We start from the raw sequence: 20,215 nt of genomic DNA on the forward strand, positions 1-20,215 counted from the left end.
TTTTAAAAAAAGAAAGACCAAATTATATCCTTAAGACTATACAAACCATAGGAGCAATGTCAAGTGTAAGGGGGGGGGGGTCATAGCTCATAACCCAAGAATTGAGAATATAGAACTCAAATTGTACCTGTTTGACCTCTGTCACTTCCTGCAAAGATGAAGGTGAGAGAAAATTAGTGCTTCCTTTAGCATCTCTAATCCATACTTAGAAGAAAGAGGGAAAATGCTCTCTTGACCTCCTTTTTAGAATTTTTTAAAAGGTCTCTTTTGCTTTTTCTTCTGTTTCCATATGTAATATGTACTCTTTGAAAAACATTCCAAGAATACAAAAATGTGTAATATAGAAAGTAAAAATCCCCCAGGTGCTCTCCATATAATCACTGTTAACAAGTTACTGTATATTCATCTGGACTTTTTTCCATGCACATATCACTTGCTGGACTTTCTAAGGAAAGGTACCCAGATTTACCATGATCAGCTACATATTACTATAGAATAGAGGTAACAAGGCAAATCAAAATAGAATTTACAAAAGAATAGGAATGCACAATATTCTCTGTCTCTACTGCAGTCTGCTTTGTCTTCTCTCCCTTTTGCCTTCACTGTATTTGTTTCTCTTCTTTCATTCTTTCCACACCTTTATAAGATTATAGAATGCCTTTCCTGTGGGTTTTTGTTTGTTTCTTTTCTTTTCCCTTTTGAAGTGATGATGCGTTTCTGGTTATTATCTTCTTTTTTTTCCAACTTAACTATTATTTCACTAGACTTATGATTATGTGTTTGCTGTTAAATTCTTAATGAGTTTGATTTAAAATGTATGGTCCTGTAAAACAGTGTGAGGCTAGTTCCTATGGAGAACAGTTTGACCATTAATATCAAAGGTTGAAATTTTTTTGTGATTTTGATATTTCCTTCTTATTAAGCATGAAACAGTTCTCTTTGGTCAGTTAACAGTTACACAGAAGACTTCAATAAGAATCTCCGAAATGGAGATTGTGAAATTAGAAGGGATTTAATAAAGAAAAAACTAGCTGTGTGCCCTTCTCCCCTCGCACTCTCCACCTTCACTCCCCAAACTGGCTGAGAAACTAAGCAGTAGTGCATTTTAAACATTTTCTGCTTGCCTCTCACTCCACAGATTCTATATTCAAGACTGAAACTATCAAAGTAAACAAGAGGGCAGATGCTGCTGTGACCTCTCTTCCCATTTAGCTGAGCACCAATGTGCTCACCCCATCCACTTTAACCCAGAGAATAACCTGTTTGAAGTGCATTCTTCACATCTGAAGCACTCACAAACACCACTGCATTTTCTTTCACTTGGTAAAACATAAAGGAAGAGAAGCAGCAGCTGCTGTAGCAACAGACAGCAAACAAGCCTCACTGTGGCCTCCACTTGGCCTTCACAATAGGGGATTCAGAGAGCAGGCAAACACGGACAGCCCAAGAATTCTGCAGATTCACCTGCCAAAATGACTAATTAAACATTTTAAAAAACTATCCAGGTGAACTGAGAGTCTAACCACAGCACATCTCCAGCTAATTTTTTATTAAGATGAAGAATACAATTGAAGAACTGGAAATGGCTTTAAAAAATCACCTAAACCAGTTCTAACCCTACCCCTTCTAAGATAAAAGACAGTGAGGCCCAGAAAAGTTGGAGGGAAGACTCATCCTTTTCTAACCTGTGTACATTCTGGTAAAATTTAAGGTTTGGTTTGGTTTGGTTTGGTTTTTGGTGGTTGTGCTGGGGGATGGAACCCAGGGCCTTGTCCATGTGAAGCAGGCACTCTACCAACTGAGCTATATCCCTAGCCCAAATTTAAGGTTTTAATTTTTTTTTTTTACATTTGTAAGACATTTATTATCAAGCCTTACAGTAATAGCTTATCAGATATTCATAAGTGATGGCAAACTATACTTTTAAAAAAATTTCTCCACAGTGTTCATGGAAAACCCCCCAAATTATGTTCATTTTCAGAGCTTTGGTTGTACATTTAGTGACTATTGACTCATAGAACCAAGTGTCAAAAATGAAGAGTTTTTTTGGTAGCAAATTTCCCTCTTTAGTCCTTTGCCAAATGGAGTGCATAGTAAACTATGATTCCTTTGATAATTAATTTGCAAAAAATGATTGGGTATTGCTTTTTATTATTATTAATATTAAGAAAGCTCTTAACTATCTAAATAAAAACTTTTGGCGAATTCTGCTTTATTTACGCAAGTCAGGTATAGCATAATCTTATTGCACTATCTTGTCTAAAGGATCTATTTGCCTGCTTCAGGTAAGCTTTAAAACATCTTTGTGAAAAAAAGAATTTCAGAGCATGAAGGTAAAATGAAGCAGATAAAGTTTTACATAGTGACAAAAAAAAATCTTCGTGGTTTTTTTTGTTTGTTTATTTGTTTGTTTGTTTTTGTGTGTGTGTTTTGTGACACTGGCAATTGAACCCAGGGTGCTGTACCACCGAACTACATTTACAGCCCTTTTTATATTTTGAAAGAGGATCTTGCTAAATTGCCCAGTCTAGCCTCAACCTTGCAGTCCTCCTGCCACAGCTTCCCAAGTACCTGGGATTATGGGCATGTGCCACCACACCTGACTAGTTTTGGTTTTTAAACTTGGCATCATATGGCACTTCAATTGCTTACAATATATTACTTAAAAGTTTTAAATAAAAGTAACTCATATATACTTTTATTTATTTATTTATTTAATATTTATTTTTTAGTCATCGGCGGACACAACATCTTTGCTTGTACGTGGTGCTGAGAATCGAACCCGGGCCGCACGCATGCCAGGCAAGCGCGCTACCACTTGAGCTACATCCCCAGCCCTCATATATACTTTTAAAAACCCTATACAATTATTACAAGGTTTGGAATGAAAAGTAGGTCTCCCATTCTATTGTTTCTTCATCTGACTCCAGACTCAACCACTTTGAACTGTTTTGTTTTCTAGTTACTGCTCAAAGCCAGGCTAACTGTAGATATTATATTTGAGTTGGCTCAAAGCCATGCCAATTATAGATATTATATTTGAATTGGCTCAAAGCCATACCCTTGTACAGACATTTTTTCTTGAGTGTATAATTTTCCTGTTCCAATTTGGAACAGTTTCTTTCTTAAATATCTTGTTCAGTTGCCATCCTGTCATTTTATTAGACTGAGATTCATTTGTGTGAGTGTGTGTGTGTGTGTGTGTGTGTGTGTGTGTGTGTTGCTGGAGATTAAACCCAGGGCCTTCTTCATGGTAGGCAAGTGTTTTTACCACTGAGCCATTGATGTACTCCCCATCTTACATGCTTTGATTTTACTTTCATGTTGCTACAATACATCTACAGGTAATATCAGAAAGAGTATAAAGTAATTTTTCTGATTTCTTAGGTTCCTTTATTTTGCTTTCACACTTGATTGATGATAGTTTATATATAAGATTCTAGTCAAAATTAGGTTATTTATTAATTATTTGTTATGGTACTGGGATTGAACCCACAGACTTACACATGCTAGGGAAGTGTTCTACCACTAAGATACATCTCCACCCTTTTAAAATTTTATTTGGAGACAGGATCTAAGTTGCCTAGACTGCTCTCAAGACTTGGAATCCTTCTGCTTCAGCCTCCCAAATAGATGGAATTAACAGGTGTATGCCACCACCCGTGGCTTGATATTAGAGCAATTTTTATGAATGCTAAGTTTTGAGAAGAGATAAGCAAGAATAAAGGAATATACAAAATTATATGCATAAGCCTAGACATTCATGTCACCATGTATTTAAGACAATTCAAATCTGTAGCCATGAAAGGAGATAGATGGAGATGTCCAGTATACTCTTGTTTATATAAAGAGGCGATTCTGGATTGTCACAGTATCAAATTTCTGTAACCTTAGTTCATGTTAATAATTTAACTGTTGTAGGGCTGGAGTTGTGGCTCAGTGATAGAGTACTTGCCTAGCACCTGTGAAGCACTGGATTTAATCCTCAGCACCATATAAAAATAAATGAAGAAAAAATAATAATTTTAACTGTTGTAAAGCAGTATAGTCACTATGCAATTAAAGTCCATGATTTCTAGAACTTGGATATATATGTATACTTGCACATGTATGGACAGTACACATTCAAAAATATGTATTGCATTTCTTTGTAATGAAAAGCTTTGGAAACAACTTGAATAAGTTACTGATGAAGTAACTTATGGCATGTCATACAACAGAATACATGCAGCTATTAAAACAGTTAGCTCTAATAATAGCCAAGACATTTGCTTAAAAAAAAACAAATTATGCCAGGTGTGTTGGTGCATGCCTATAATCCCAGTGATTTGGGAACTTGAGGCAGGAGGATTGCAATTTCAAGGCCAGCCTTAGCAAGGCCATACACAACTTACTGAGACCCTGTCTGAAAAGCAAATAAGGGCTACGGATGTGGTTCAGTAGTTCAGTGCCCCTAAGTTAAATCCTTGGTACCAATTTAAAAAAAAAAAAAATGACAACAATGTGCATGCTAGGTTACCATATATACATGACACTCTCTCTATATATGTACGATGTATACATACACACATATACACCTCTGATCTCACTTATGAATATATGTCTGAAAGACATATAACTCTTAGGAAGAGCCTCATGGACTACCATGCTTAAGAGTCGGTTGGCATATTTGATGGAAGATGAAAAGGTTGTGTTCAGGAGTCTAGTGTGCAATTTTGGCTTCACCACTAACTCATAATGTGACCTTACTTAACCTTTGGATCTATTGTCAATCTATAAATTGAGAGCATAGATCAACTGCAAAAAATAAATTTTCAAAAAAAATCTAATGGATAATTTATCACACAAAAGATGAAAAAATATTTAGTCTTCTCAGTAAGTAAAAGAAATGTAAATTTGAGATTTTATATCTACTGAAACAAGGTCAACATGCCATACCATTGAAATTGTTAAAATCAGCATATGGGTTCCTATCTGGTGTTTTACCAACCTTTCTGGAAAATATGGTGTGTTTATATAATTGAGCCATAGAGATATTCCTGCTCTTTGACTCAGTAACTGCATCTCCTGGGAATTTGTCTTAAAGAAATGATTTAACAGATACAAAATATACATATGTAAAGATATTAATTCATTTGATATTATCTAAAATAGGAAAAAAAACCCAACCCAGTTAAAAGATTTAACTTGGCTACATTAACACAAAATACTTTACGTTTGTAAGAATCATAAAGAAAAACTTTTAAAACCAGGGGATGCAGGTCAGTGATGGATCACTTAGGCTGTGGGTTTGATCCCCAGTACCCCACAGGCAAACAAATTACTGCTAAACTCAGTGTATATTCACACATAATGTACAAATGTAAAAATAATTCCATTTAGAAGGAATAATTATGGCTACTTGTTAAATTAGTATTTAATGTTGTTAAATAGGCTTTCAAATTCTAAGAACTTAATGAATATTAAGAATTAAATTAGTTGACATAGAAGGTCTATGATTCTAATAATTCTCAATCAAGATCAGGGAACTCTTCAGAAAGACAAGGCACTGGTAAAACAAACTAGATCCCTTGCAATCTGGAGAAAATTTGGGACTTTATAGTACTTTTTTCACAAGTAATTTAGAAAACTGCATTTTTAGACATACCACACTTATATCCAGAGGCCTTAGGGTGAGATTAGGCAAGACCTTAGAACAAGGAGGAGCCTTGGAGATCATTCTAGTATAATCTCATTTTACAGATTAAAAAAAAAAACAAAAACCTGATGCTTGGAAGGAAATATATTACATGTAGAAAAAAATGTAATTTGTGGAGGACAGGGAAAAGACAAATTAAGGATGGAAGAAAAGGAAGGACAGTGACAAAGGTAATAACACAATCGGTGCATATATGGATAGTAAATGGTGTAAAGGCCAAGACTGGGGGGGGGGGGGGGGGCAAGTGACTATTGGCTGGCTGTGTTGGGTTTCATGTATGATTCTATATATTTATCCTCATATTTCATTTCCCTGTAAGGTACACATCTAAATATTAAGACTTTTATCATTCTAACTCCAAATGAAGGTACAGTTTTCAAGTCCCCAAAATTAATGTTAGATCAGATCTTTATCCATGAACTGAATATAGGAACATTACTTTTTAAAAAGGAGAGGACTAGGGCTTTTGGTGTTATTTCAACCTTTTCTGGTTTCTACATAGTAAAAGTATCTTGAAGGAGAATTTGTTTGATGTACAGATTTTTCTTTCTTCAGAGGTCATTTGTAACTATAAATTGTGAATTATTAGCAAATTTAGATGGAAAGCAAATTGCTTTCATGGCATCAGAAAGGATTTTAACTGAACTAGTTCATTCCATTAGTAGCAAATTTGTGTGTGTGTGTGTGTGTGTGTGTGTGTATAAGATCTCTCAGAAATCAAGTTTTATCTACATACAGCCTTCTAAGATGAGACACTTAAGGAGACAGCTTTGTGCTGTTGGTATGCTATTGGACACAGCGATTTTGTGTCCCAAGGCTACTAGTTACTTTTGTGTCTCTTATCACTGACAGATTTACTAATGGAAAGTTGATCTAAAGACAAGATAGTGCTTGTCCAAATAGGGACTTTGCCCCAAGCATCAAATCAACTTTATTTAAAAATAAAGCTTAACTTACATCCTGTTTTTAGCATTATATAATAATGTTACTAGCTTACAGGCACACATTATAAACATCTCAAGTTTTACTTCACGACTCTGGATCAAGCAATTAATTTATTTAAACTTCATTAGAAATAAGACTATATTAAATAACTTATTAATTTGGTTTATTTCTTCTTGTACTTCAACTCCTTGCTAAACTTATAGTAAATCATAACAGATACGTATCTTATTTTACATATGGCATATTAATTTTTATAAAATGATTTCTAATTATCTTACATTATTTATAAAATGTCTTATGCTAACTTCTAAATTATCTTCAATTATTATTTGATGCCAATCATTTAGGCTTCAGGCATATCTAGTTCCCTCTTACCTGCCTACCAAACAAGCAGTTAATGTAGACAGGAATTTATTTATTCATTTATTTTTACCTTTATTTCAATTATTTATTTTTATGTTGTGCTGAGGATTGAACGCAGGGTCTTAAAGGTACGAAGCGACTCTACTGCTGAGCCGCAGCCTGGCAGGAATTTAAAACAAACCTATACCATAACCACCTCCTACTTAGAAAAGATTATTATGATGACCTTAGAGAAGTGTGTTTTGTTTTTGAACCAGGGATTAAACCCAGAGGCACTTAACCACTGAGCCACATCTCTAGCTCTTTTTATTTTATTTATTTTGAGACAGGGTCTTGCCAAGTTGCTTAGGCCCTTGCTAAATTGCTGAGGCTAGCTTTGAACTGGAGATCCTCCTGCCTCAGCCTCCCGGGCTGCTGGGATTATAGGCATGCACCACTGTGCCAGGCAAGAAATGTGTTTTAAAGATGTCAGATGTTAAAATCTTAGAAGGAAAGTGTGGGAATAATGATAACAAAAAAGCTTAAAAGCTAAGGTTTTAAACAAGATTAAAAAAGTTAATCTGAAGTATTTAAAAGTCATCACACATTAATATATCACAACTAAGCATTTATTATACTGGTTAAGAAGAAAGCAACCATAGTATTTCAGAAGCTATATCTTTTTTTAATGCAATATATGCTCATAAACTCTAGACAGTATTTTAAAATATACAATCTCTCCAGAAGAAAATATTCAACTAAAGATAACATACATAGCTTTTAATGTAAGTAAAATGTTACAATATTTGAAAATTAACCATCAGGTTTTCCACAGCACAATGTACAGAAATTTGCAGGCTTCCTGTACAGAGTAGTATAATCTTTACTCTTGAGCAAGTCGTTCAATAACACGTCGATAATCTTCCACTAGTTCCTGAAAGCTTTCTTCCAACTGTTCATGTTGCATGCTTATTTCTATTTGGTTCATCTGGTTTGTCAGTTCTTCTGGTCTGAGACATTTTTTCATTTTAGCAAGATCTCTTTGTTTTTTCTAAGCAACAAACACAATTACTTGTTAGAATTAGAAAGTAGATATATTTCTTTATACAATACTAAATCTTCAAAGATGTTAAAAATAGGAGTAGTAAGGAGATAATGTCCAAACTTGTCCCATATTTTTCTTCTTAAGGGAGCTTACTTAAACATAAAATTAACCAGGAATTGCAAACTCTTTAAAAAAGACTTAGGAAAACCTGGTATTTGTGTTAGATAATAGTAAATATAAATATATGACTAGTAGCCTCCTCGAAAACGTGATAAACAACTCTGGTGAAGGCTGGGGGTGTAACTCAGTGGTGGAACACTTGCCTAGCATCAGGCTATGGATTCTATCCCCAGCACCAACAAAGCATAACAAAACCTCTGGCCAATAAAACAGTCTTTTAATAAAGTACATTTTTTTTTTTAATATTTATTTTTTAGCTTTTGGCGTACACAACATCTTTGTTTGTATGTGGTGCTGAGGATCAAACCCAGGCCGCACGCATACCAGGCGAGCGCGCTACCACTTGAGCCACATCCCCAGCCCAATAAAGTACATTTTTGAAGAAGCAACTGATATTAAGTGCAATAATTCTTTATTTCACTATATAATCATTAATAACATTAACTTAAAATAACAATCTGGCATTTTCCTGCCACTATTCCTATTCCTAGGTTCCCTTACGCAGCAATGTATTTATGGACATACTAATTTTAAGATACTGTTGAAAAAGTTTCAGAAAGGTAAATTTTCTCTCCATTTTATTAAGGATGTCACTATACTGAGGAGTTTGCAGTAGGAAGCTGGTTAACAATTTTATGCAGGACACTGTGTCAGATTAATACTGTCAGTGACATTTAGGATAGATGGGATGGGACTAAAAGACTAAGCAGCTCCTGCAGTAGTTCAGGCCAGAGGTGATGAAAGCCTAAATCAAGTCAGCAGCAGTGGAGATGGAGAGGACAGGGTGAATGCAGAGGAGAAAGCACTGGATATTTGGGGAAATGAAGAATAAATCCAAGATTCATAGTTAAGTGGCAATACAGCAATATACAAAACTTCATGTTTTGATAAACTGTTCTAATTATCATGTCAATTCACTTTTATTAGAGCATATAATAAAGAGTTGATATTAGAGATGGGAATCCACATATATTGACTCACAAACTCTATGAACTAGATATGTGGTGGAGAAAAAAAGGGCAAGAGGAGTTAAATAATTTGCCTAAGCTCATACAGCCAGTGAACTCAGAAGGCAGATTCAAACCCTAACAGTCCATTTGGAAGTCTGAGTTTTGTCTTTCAAAAGACAATAAGCTGGGCATAGGCCTGTAATACCCCAGCAACTTGGGAGGGGGAGGCAAGAGGAGCCCAAGTTCGAGGTGAGCCTTGGCAATTTAGTGAGAACCTGTCTCAAAAAGTAAAAAGGGGTGGAGGTGTAGCTTGGTGGTAGAATGCTCCTGGGTTCTACCCCAGTACTGCGCCATCCCAAAGACAATAAAAACAAACAAAAATCCCAAAAAACAATGCCATAAACCCTTCCTTCTTAAAAATTAATAAATATGGGGCTGGGGTTGTGGCTCAGCAGTAGAGAGCTCCCCTAGCATGTGTGGGGCACTAAGTTCGACTCTCAGCACCACATAAAAATAAAAGGTATTGTGTCCAACTACAACTAAAACAAAATATTTAAAAAATAATAATAATGTCTCTTAAAGAGGACCCTAATAACCTTGGAATACTAGGCAAATGTGTCATGTTTGTCACTTTAAGCTAAATTTATAGTCACACAAACATTTCTAACACAATGTACAAGAAAGTACTGGAGATAGGCCTTTTTTTGTAAGTTTTCTGACATTACCAAAAAAATGTTGTATTTGTTTTATTTAGTATTCCTTAAACTAGACATATTCCACTATATGTGTGTATACATATATATCTGTTAAGACTTGAATCCTGCCTTCTCAGCTCACTAGCTCTATGAAATTAGGCAAATTATTTAACTCCTGTTTCCCCTTTTTCTTCCATCTAATATCTATTTCATAGAGTTGAATATGAGATACTGTATACTGGTAAATGAATACTGAAAAGTAGAATTCCTTAAGACTGGAATGGCTTGGGACACTGCATGGTCTTCAGAGTAATTCTCTTCCCCAAAACAAAAACTTAATTCTTACATAGATGAGGGCAGTTGACAATATTTAATTAATGAAGATAAATATAAATTTATGTTAATACAATCTTTAATTATATTACCATTACATTAGTTATATAAATACCACTTATTTATATTAATACCATTAATATAAACTTATTTATATAAAAACATTTAGCTTCATCCATTCCTAAAAATGGCCAAATGATAAGGCCCAAACCTGACTTAGGAAAATTTTTGCATTATGAAGAAAAATATGGACAGAGAAAAGGTAGTTGGGGGAAAAAAAGCTAAGAAGAATGTTAAAAAATAAAACCGAAAAAGAACATACATATGACAAATGAAACAAGAAAATTGGAAAAAACAAGATAAATTATTAGAAAAGAATAAAGGCATGCAGATTTTTAAAAGATACATACAAATGAAAGGAAAAAAAAAACTAACCATGTTAGATTATCCTTAAGATGAGTGAGATTTTTCTATTATGAGAATGATATTTTTCACTTTCGTAAAAGTTAATTTAGCAAAGTGATTTGGGCTCTCCCAAATACTGGCACTTGCTAGCTTTTCTTCTGTTTTAAATAGTGATAAGAGTATAATGTCTAAGATCTGAAGTCCTACCTTATATGGGCTAATTAGTCTTCTTTTAATATCCAGCCTATAGCTTCTGTATTGTTCAGCATCACTCATGTCAGTTACCAGCAATCGAAGAATCTCATAAACCCGTCTAGTGTGTTGCTAAAAATGAAACAAGAAAAATGTGAATTTTCAAATTAAATCAGTGACACTTTCCCAAAAGAACACAGGATATATTTTATAATTGACATGGCAAGAAAGTGCTAGACATCAGAGGAAAAGCAATGTCCTTGAAGAGATTGAAGTCTACTAGGTAACACAAATGATTAAGGTTTGGGTTAATTTAATGACAGAAATATGCATAGTGTATTATGGTAACAAATGTTAGAAGAGAATTCCTGAATGAGTAAAAAATAAAACCTGAGCTGTATCTTTTTATTTTTAGACAGTGCTAAGGATGGAACCCAGAGCCTTGGACATGCTAGACAAGTGCTCTACCACTAAGCAACACCCCTAGTCCTGAACTGAATCTTAAAGGGAGGAGAATATCATTCTAGAATAGGGAGGGTGCTGTGTGTATGTGTGTGCACATAAAACAGAGCAGCTTGACACTGAAGCAAGGAGTAGGGATACAGTGAGGATGGAGACATATATAAAGAGTTGGACTGTAATATACTAGATTTAAAATGGGAACATAAATGATATTCACAAATTTGAGTTTTAAGCAAATCATTCAGCTGCACACAAATGATAGTAAAAATAAGAGCACAGAAACCAATTTAAAAAGCTATTAAGTCAGGCAAAAAAAATTGATGAGGGCATGAACTAGGACAACAAAAGTACACATACTAAGGGAACAGGACTCTAGATATTCTGGTCTAAAGCTGAGGATTTAAGCAGTATCAGTACATAGGTAAGAGTTAAAACCATAAGGTTGGTTAAGATCACCTGAGGTAAGCATTCAGAGTGTTAAGAGGAGACAGAGAAAAGTGATCAAAGAAATATCAGGAGAAATAAGGAAGTTAAGATACCAGTAAAGGCAAAGAATTAGCATCATTTTTCTGTTTTTTTGTTCATGTATTGATTTTGGTGGGGAGGTAGGCTATGGTAGTTTGGAAAGATGATGTTTGAACTTTTTAGAAATGACACATAAGTTGAATCTGAAAAAAATGACCACTATCTGGCTGAGCAAATGGAGAAAGAGGGTATTACTGATAAAAGGAACAGCTTATGTAAAGAGATTCAGAAAAAAGAAAGATGTGGCATAAATGGGAAATGGCAAGAGGTTCAATAAAGCCAGAGCATGTGGGAAAGTGGTATGAAGCTAAAGCTATCAAAGTAGGCAGGGTTCAGATGATGATGGGCTCTGTGTGCCCTACTCTGAAGTCTGAATTCCATTTTGAGAGCAGGATACTTTGGATTGAACTCAGGGGCACTCAACCCCTGAGCCACATCCCCAGATCTATTGTGTATTTTATTTAGAGAGTCACTTTGTATTTTATTTAGGGTCTCACTGAGTTGCTTAGCGCCTCACTTTTGCTGTGGCTGGCTTTGAACTTGTGATGCTCCTGCCTCAGCCTCCCGAGCTACTGGGATTATAGGCTGTGACACTGTGCCCAGCACTCCATTGTTTTAAAGCACAGTTTTTAAAAAATGTATTCATATGAGCTATCAAATTCTCATTAATACAAGTTCAGTGTGGTCTGGAGACATGAATTACTTCCTAATATGTGTCTTTTACCTTAAAGCCAGGAAACCATTAAAGTGTTTTAATGCAAAAGATGGAAAGTTTCAGTTCAAATCAAATTGTTGACGGTGACCCAGCAACCTCTTGGTTATACAGTTTTGAAGGAAAATCTTGACTGGTTATTTATTAGGTGAAATTGCTCGGGTAGAATTTTAAGAAGAAGAAATAAGGATTAAAAAGCTCTGAGGAAGAACTACATTAAAGGATCATACAAAAGAGTGGAAGCCAGTGAAAGTACTCCAAGGAAGACGGTGAGAAAAGTAAGTGAAAAGCCAGGAACTATAGAGCTTTAGAAGCTATAGAAGGGGTGGTCCTCAGTATCAAATGATTAATCTTTATTATTGGAATACTCTCCATCCCACATACTTTTAATTGGATTAATTATAATAAACAATTAATTATAAATGATAAATTAATAATTAATTATTAATAATAAAGATTAATTAGTCTTTATTATTGGAATACTCTCCATCCCACATCCTTTTAACTTGGATTCAGATTCTACCCACTCTCAAGGGGTTTAGATTGAATGTCATCCTTCCCATGAAACACCCTGATTCCTTTGTTTAAATAAATGTAATAAACTGCATTCTCTTAACTACCTTATTTTTTCTATACCTACCTTAAGATATTTAATACTTTAAAATTTAAACAAATATGTAGAAGTATATAAAAGGAAAGTTATATGTTTTACCCAGCCCCTCTTCCTACCAATACTGTCTTCAGGAGTATAATTACTTTACAGTTTACAGACATGTTTTTAAAGAGCAAAAATAAGATGCTACTATCCATTTTTGTTCTTATTATACTTAGGATAGCCATAAAATTTATTATCTTCCTATTCTATTAATAAGGAAATTGAGGCAAAAGGTAGTAAACTCAATTGTCCAAAGTCATAGAATTAGTGGTAAATCTAGGTTTGAATCCAGGTTAGCTTCAGTGCTTTTACTCTCATTGCTACTTCCCACACACACATTCTTACTTTCCTTATAACATTTTGCTTAAATGATGTACTTAAAAAACTTCAAATTTTAAATGTTTTCCTCCTACACAATAAAAATACCTTATTGATTTTGAACTTCTGTTGTGCTTCCATTGCCATCTCTTCATTGAATCCTTGCATTAATTTTTCCCGGGAAAAACAGGGCAAATCTTGACAAAGCTTCACAAGCACAAAGTCTCTTAATTTCACATAGCTTTTGGATGGATCTTCCGCTAAAGAAATAAAGTAGAATAACATTTCCTTACCCAACACAATTCCTTATCATTTAAAAATCTCAATACCCAAACTAAGCTAGAAAAGCAAATATACTTAAAAGAAAATTACATATGCAAAAGTTACAATGTGAATGGTTTCTTATAATTTAAAACAACAGAATTGTTGTCTTTGCCAAATAAAATTATAGGTGTGCTCCTTTGCAAAGACATTTATATTATTTGTGAAATGAGAACTACTCATTTCAAATACCATCTTTTTGACTGGTATTTTATTGATAGTTTTAACTCCAATTAATACATCTGTATAAATGAGAGATTCAAGTTTGGATGAGCAACTATAAAAATACAAGCAATTTTTTAAATAGGTAATGGTTCTAAACTTAATGTTAACTTTCTTACTTTAATCCAATAACCTTTGGAGACTGCTACATTTCTTTTACCTAATTAAAAAAAAAAAAACAAAAAAACTTCCCTTTACAAAAGCAATGCTTTTTGATTTAAAGCATACAATGAGGATATGAGGACATCCTACTGATCCTGTCTTCACTGCTTCTGTATATCTTCTTTTATGTTCATCTATGTTATATTTACATTAGATTAAGTAGTGGACACTAATGGAGCATGATGGGTAGAAAGAATACTACATAGAAAATATAAGGGTAAATCCCAGTTCCATCATTCATACGTGTAGTACTTTGGGAAGATGACCTCACTTCTCTATATCTTCATTCTATGACCAGTAGAAGAGTTGAAATTTTTAAAAATGTTACAGGGGCTGGGGCTCAGTGGTAGAGCACCTGCCTTGCCTGTGTGAGGCAGTGGATTCGATCGGAAGGAAGGAAGGAAGGAAGGAAGGAAGGAAGGAAGGAAGGAAGGAAGGAAAGAAAGATATTGTGTCCATTTACAAGTAAAACAAATATTTTTTAAAAGATGTTATAGTCTAACCTAGTTCACAGATCCTAATATTTCCTGATTTCAGCATTTACTTCAAAACTACAGTAATCTAGGCAGTAGGGCCTTGACATAAGGCCAGATATATAGCTGAATGGAACTGAATTGAGAATCTAGAAATAAGCCTATACATTTATGGTCAACTGTTGAGAGGGACAGCAAAACAATTCGATGCCAAATAGAATCATTTTCAACAGATGGGGCTGGAAAATGGACTTCCACAAGCCGGAGCCTCCTTTCCTTACAACAAACAGATACCTAAATATAACAGGCAAAACTATAAAACTCTTAGAAGAAACACTGGAGTAAACCTGTGGTTTACCTGTGGTTTTTTTGTTCTTCTTAGATAAGGAGAACAAAAGTACAAGTGACAAAAGAAAAGACAGATAAGCTGGGCCCTATCAAAATTTAAAACACTCAGCCAGGTGCAGTGGTGCAGGCCTGTAATCCCAGCAACTTTGGAGGCTGAGGCCGGAGGATCTCATGTTCAAAGCCAGTCTCAGCCACTTAGCCAGGTCCTAAGCAACTTAGTAAGACTCTGTCTCAAAAATGTAAAGGGTTGAGGGTGTAACTCAGTGGGAGAGCACTTACCTAACATGCAGAACCTTGGGTTCAATTTCTAGTACTACCAAAAACAAAACAAACCCTAGTACACAAATGTTCATAATAGCATTATTCATAAGAGCCAAAAAATAGAAACAACTCAATGTCTAGCAACTGATGAACGAATAAATAAAATGTGATGTATCCATACAATGGAATGTTATTTGGTAATAAAAGAAGTACTGCAACAAGGGATGAACTTTGAGAACACTATGCTAGGTGAAATAAACCAGTCATATATAAAGATTCCAATGTTCAAAGAGACAAGTAGACTAATAGTGTTCTAGGGCTGGGAATGGGGGTAAAGAATATTCCCAAATTAGATGATGATGATCATTGCACTATAAATATCATTTTAAAATTGTACTTTTTTTTTTATAAATGAGTGAATTGTATGATAAGTTAATTACATATCAATAAAGCTGTTTTTTTTTGTTTTTTTTTTTTTAAAAAAAAGAGCCTGCTGGGCACAGTGGTATATACCTGTAATCCCAGAGGCTATGGAGACGGAGGCAGGAGGATCACAAACTCAAGCCAGTCTCAGCAATTTAGCAAGACCCTAAGCAACTTCTTGAGAATCTGTCTCAAAAAAATAAAGAATGAAAAGGCCGGGGGATGTAGCTCAGTGTTAAGCATCACTGGGTTCAATCCCTGGTACCCACCCCCCCGGGCCAAAAAAAAAAAAAAACAGAGGAAAAAAAGCCTAAGATAGAAATAATAAGATAGTCATTCATTCAGCCCACGTGTACAGAATAACTTTTTTTTTTTTTTGATAGGCTTAAACATACTATTGAACGTAGGGGTGTTCTGCCACTGAGCTATATCCCTAGCCCTCTTTATTTTGAGATAGGGCCTTACTAAGTTACTGGGATTAGAGGTATCTACCACCATGCCTTGTCAGAATAACTTCTTTAAAACTCTAAGCATCATGGGGCTGGGGTTGTGGCTCAGGGGTAGAGCGCTCGCCTAGTATGCATGAGGCATTGAGTTCAATTCTCAGCACCACATGAAAATAAAATAAAGCTATTATGTCCACCTACAACTAAAAAATAAATGTTTAAAAAAAAAACTCTAAGCATCATATAGTTACTAACATCACATGCATGTAGTTATTAGGTAAATAGTATTTGACTGTGGTTTTAAAGTAGTAAGAATTGAAATTCCATCACCATCAGTTTGGTACAAAATTAATATCTATTAAGAATTATGAAATCAACATAAAACAAAATAATTGAAATAGGGACCTAAACAAAATCATTATTTGTTAAGATTATAATATAATTTGTCATCATATCCCTTTCTTCTGTCTTTTCCATTTTAATTTAGCTTTACCAATCTGTATAGAAGCCACCCAGAAATCTGAAAGACATTCTGATTCCTTCCATCAGTTTTTTTTTCCCCAACTACTACAATAACCTCCCTTACTGTTTTTTTTCCTTAGTTGTACTCCCCTGCCTTATAAAATATAAACTAGACTAAAGTTCTCCCCCAAATTAAAACTGTTCAATCATATCAACCTAACCATAATGGGAGACCTGCAAAGAGAAGAAAGGAAGGAACAGAAAGAATATTTGAAGAAAACAGTGGTCAAAAACAGCAAATTTGATGGAAAAAAAATTTATACATCCAGAAACCTCAACAGATTTTAATTTGGAAAAACAAAAAGGTCTACACCTAAATCTGGCATAATCAAACTCGAAAAAGCCAGAGACAAATAGAAAATCTTTAAAGCAGTAAGAAAAAAATGACACATCAGAAACCAAGGAAGCCAAACGTTAGTAGGATGACATATTCAAAGAACTGAAAAGAGTGGGTAAAAAAGAAAAACCTACCAATTTATGTCATGGTTATTAGTATTACTTATTGATAGTAAAAGATTCATTAAAATTAAAAAAAACCCTCAATTTGATAATGGGCATCCACAAAAACTTTATAGCTAACATTACCCATAACGGTAAAAGACCGAATGCTTTCCTTCTAAGACAAAGCAAGGCACATACGTGTGTTTTTTCTAATCGGAATTGTATTGGAGGGTTCTCAGTGTGCAATCAGGCAAAATTAAATAAAATGCATCTGATTGCAAAGAAGTATTTTATTTTTACTTTTGATAATGTTATCCTGTATGTAGAAAATCCTAACCAAAAAACTGCTATGATTAATGAATAAGTGCAATAAAGATGCAGGATAGAAGATCAATATGTAAAAACCAAATGCATTTCTATATACTACAAAAAAAAAAAAAAAATCAACAACCCAAAAATGAAATTAAGAAAAAAATCTGGGCTGGGATTGTGGCTCAGCGGTAGAGTGCTCGCCTAGCACACGCGAGGCCCTGGGTTCGATCCTCAGCACCACATAAAAATAAAATAGAGATATTGTGTCCAACTACAATAAAAAATAAATATTAAAAAAAATCTTGTTAAGTGTAATGGGACATGTCTGTAATCCCAGCGACTTGGGAGGCTTGTTTGGGGCCAGCCTCCACAACTTAGTGAGGCCATAGCAACTCAGCAAGACCCTTTCTCAAAACAAACAAAAAGAGCTGGGGATGTAAAGTTCAGTGGTAAAGCACCTCTGGTTCAATCTCCATATATACACACACACACACACACACACACACACACACACAATAACAAAAACAGAAAACAATCTTATTTATAGCATCATCAAAAAGAATAAAGGCAACAAATAAATCTAACAAAAGCAGTACAAGAATTGTACACCAAAGCTCGGCATGGTGGTACACACCTAGAATTTCAGTGACTCAAGAGGCTGAAACAGGAGGATCGCAAGTTCAAGGCCAGCCTTAGCAACTTGCGAGACCCTGTCTCAAAAAAAAAAAAAAAAAAAGACCGGGGATGTAGCTTTTAGGGCCACTGGATTCAATCTCCAGTACCAAAAAAGAAGATGAAAAAAAAAATTACACACACACATATATATATGGCTGCAACACTACTGAGGGAAAATTTTTTTTTTTTTTAAATTGTGTGCCATGGATTGAACCAAAGGGTCTTGTACATGCTAAGCACATGCTCTACCATTATGCCATAACCCTTTATTCCCTCTGAGAGAAAGAAATTTTAAAAGCTCTAAATAAATGGAGATACTTTATATTAATGGACTGGAAGATTCAATATTGTTAAGATGGCAATTCTCTTCAAATTGACTATAGATTCAATGCAATGCTTATCAAAACTCAAGAGGCTTTATTTTGTTTTGCAGAAATTGATGAGCTGATCCTAAGATTTTTATGGAAATATAAAGGACCTTGTATAACCAAAACAATTTTGAAAAAGAACAAAATTGGAGTATTTTCACCTCCTATTTCACAACTCAATATAGCAATCAAGGTGCTGCTGTTCCCTCAGAGTCTCTATACCTGAAGGAAGGAGAAAGGGAGGTCACAAAGACTGGGCAATATATGAGCCCCAAGAAGACAAATGTATAGCTCCAGGCTGAAAAGCAGAAGGCCAAGAAGAAGAGGAATAAGAAGAGAGTGGAGATGGGGCTGCAGGTGACTCCAAAAAGAAATCTCTAGCCTCAGACAAGAGTAAGAATGGAGATGACTGCCACTAGAAGTATAAAGGTGTAGAAGGGCTTAACAATACTGAGAACCCCAACTAGGTGGTACAGACAACCAGAAAGATCACACACCGGATCTAAACAGGTGAAAAGAACTTTGAGAATGAACATACATCAAGAAGAGAAAATAAAAGAGCATTACACAAAATTGCATTTGGCTATGAAGACAGAGCAGGCCAAGGCCAATTTGCTGGACTGGTTATTATCTAGGAACAGCTGGAGCAAGCCACCAGGAAGAAAACCAGGAAAGCAAAATATGATGCAACTTTGTGCAGAAAGTGAATGCAGTCCCTCTCTGGCCTCCAAATAAGAGGGAACAAGCTGACCTGCCCAGACCTCTGCTATGTGTTGCTTACCACCGTGTGCTCTGGTACCAATGCAGTAGCTCGTTGCAGCTGGGAGGCCACCTAGGGCCTTCTCTTCTGCTTAGCAAGAGATATCATTTGGGGAAGGTAGGATGAAACAGAGACAGATGCAGATAGCATTTCATACATAACCATTTGAATGTTTTTTGCTATTTTTAGAATTTTAGAACCCTTATGTGTATGTGGTAGGGGCAGTGCCTAGGAAGTAGGATAAAGACTACTCTGTGTGTGTGTGTTTGTGGTATTGGGAATTGAACCCGTGCATTCTATCATTAACCAAATCCCCAAACATTTTTATTTTAAGAGAGGTCTTGCTAAGTTGTCCCAGCTGGCCTTGAACTTGTGATCCTCCTACCTCAGCCTCCTAAGAGCTGGGATTACAACATGCACCACTTAGATACATTATACAACAGGAGGTGATTGTACCAGGGAACAGCTGCTGAGAAGTTTGCAAGTATCAGCCCCAGGCTATTGCCTGAGTGCTCACTCAGAAAGGGGATGTACTTTAGGAACCTATACCTCTGTCCCTGCTGGTCATGGTTCATCCCCAGACACTCTGGGGGCACTCTGACTGAGTGCCCCCATCTTTCTACCCTTTCCTGTCTCATTTCCTTGCTAGGGCCAGCATCGTGTGTGTGTTTATGTGTGTATGTGTGTGTGTGTGGGGGGGGTGTACGTGTGTTGTTGTGTTGCTGGGGATCAAACCCAGGGCTTTCATGCACGCTAGGCATGAAGCCCTCTACCAATGAGCCCAAGTGCCCGTTTTTAACCCTACTCGTCAATCATTTCAAGAAACTTCCATTTACTCTGCAGCACCCAGGAGAAAGATTCAACTTGTATGTCTGGCAAATTAAATTTCACATTATCATTTTTAAAATAACAAAAATCAAGGTGGTGTGGTACTGCCATAAGGACATACATATAGATCATTCAAGTCCAGAGATAAATCTTTATATTTATGGTCAACTGATTTTCAATAAAGGTACCAGTGGGG

At 35.4% G+C, this 20,215-nt stretch overlaps 1 protein-coding gene and 1 pseudogene across 2 annotated transcripts in view; one reads left to right on the forward strand and one right to left on the reverse strand.

Annotated features, from left to right (window-relative positions):
- Nucleotides 1-7,598: 7,598 nt before the first annotated feature.
- The window catches only part of Hat1 (histone acetyltransferase 1), a 46,952-nt gene continuing 34,335 nt past the window's right edge, over nt 7,599-20,215 (reverse strand). For both annotated transcript variants that reach the window (XM_076866117.1, XM_076866118.1), the window contains exons 9-11: nt 13,566-13,717; nt 10,801-10,917; nt 7,599-8,036 (exon numbers count right to left, since the gene is read on the reverse strand). In XM_076866117.1, the coding sequence (XP_076722232.1) occupies nt 7,869-8,036; nt 10,801-10,917; nt 13,566-13,717 (437 nt within the window). In that variant the 3' untranslated portion in view covers nt 7,599-7,868. The remainder of the gene's footprint in view (nt 8,037-10,800; nt 10,918-13,565; nt 13,718-20,215) is intronic.
- LOC143407190 (28 kDa heat- and acid-stable phosphoprotein pseudogene) lies at nt 18,009-19,267 on the forward strand (annotated as a pseudogene).

This window comes from Callospermophilus lateralis, chromosome 9, assembly GCF_048772815.1.
Source record: "Callospermophilus lateralis isolate mCalLat2 chromosome 9, mCalLat2.hap1, whole genome shotgun sequence".
Taxonomy (NCBI): Eukaryota; Metazoa; Chordata; class Mammalia; order Rodentia; family Sciuridae; genus Callospermophilus; species Callospermophilus lateralis.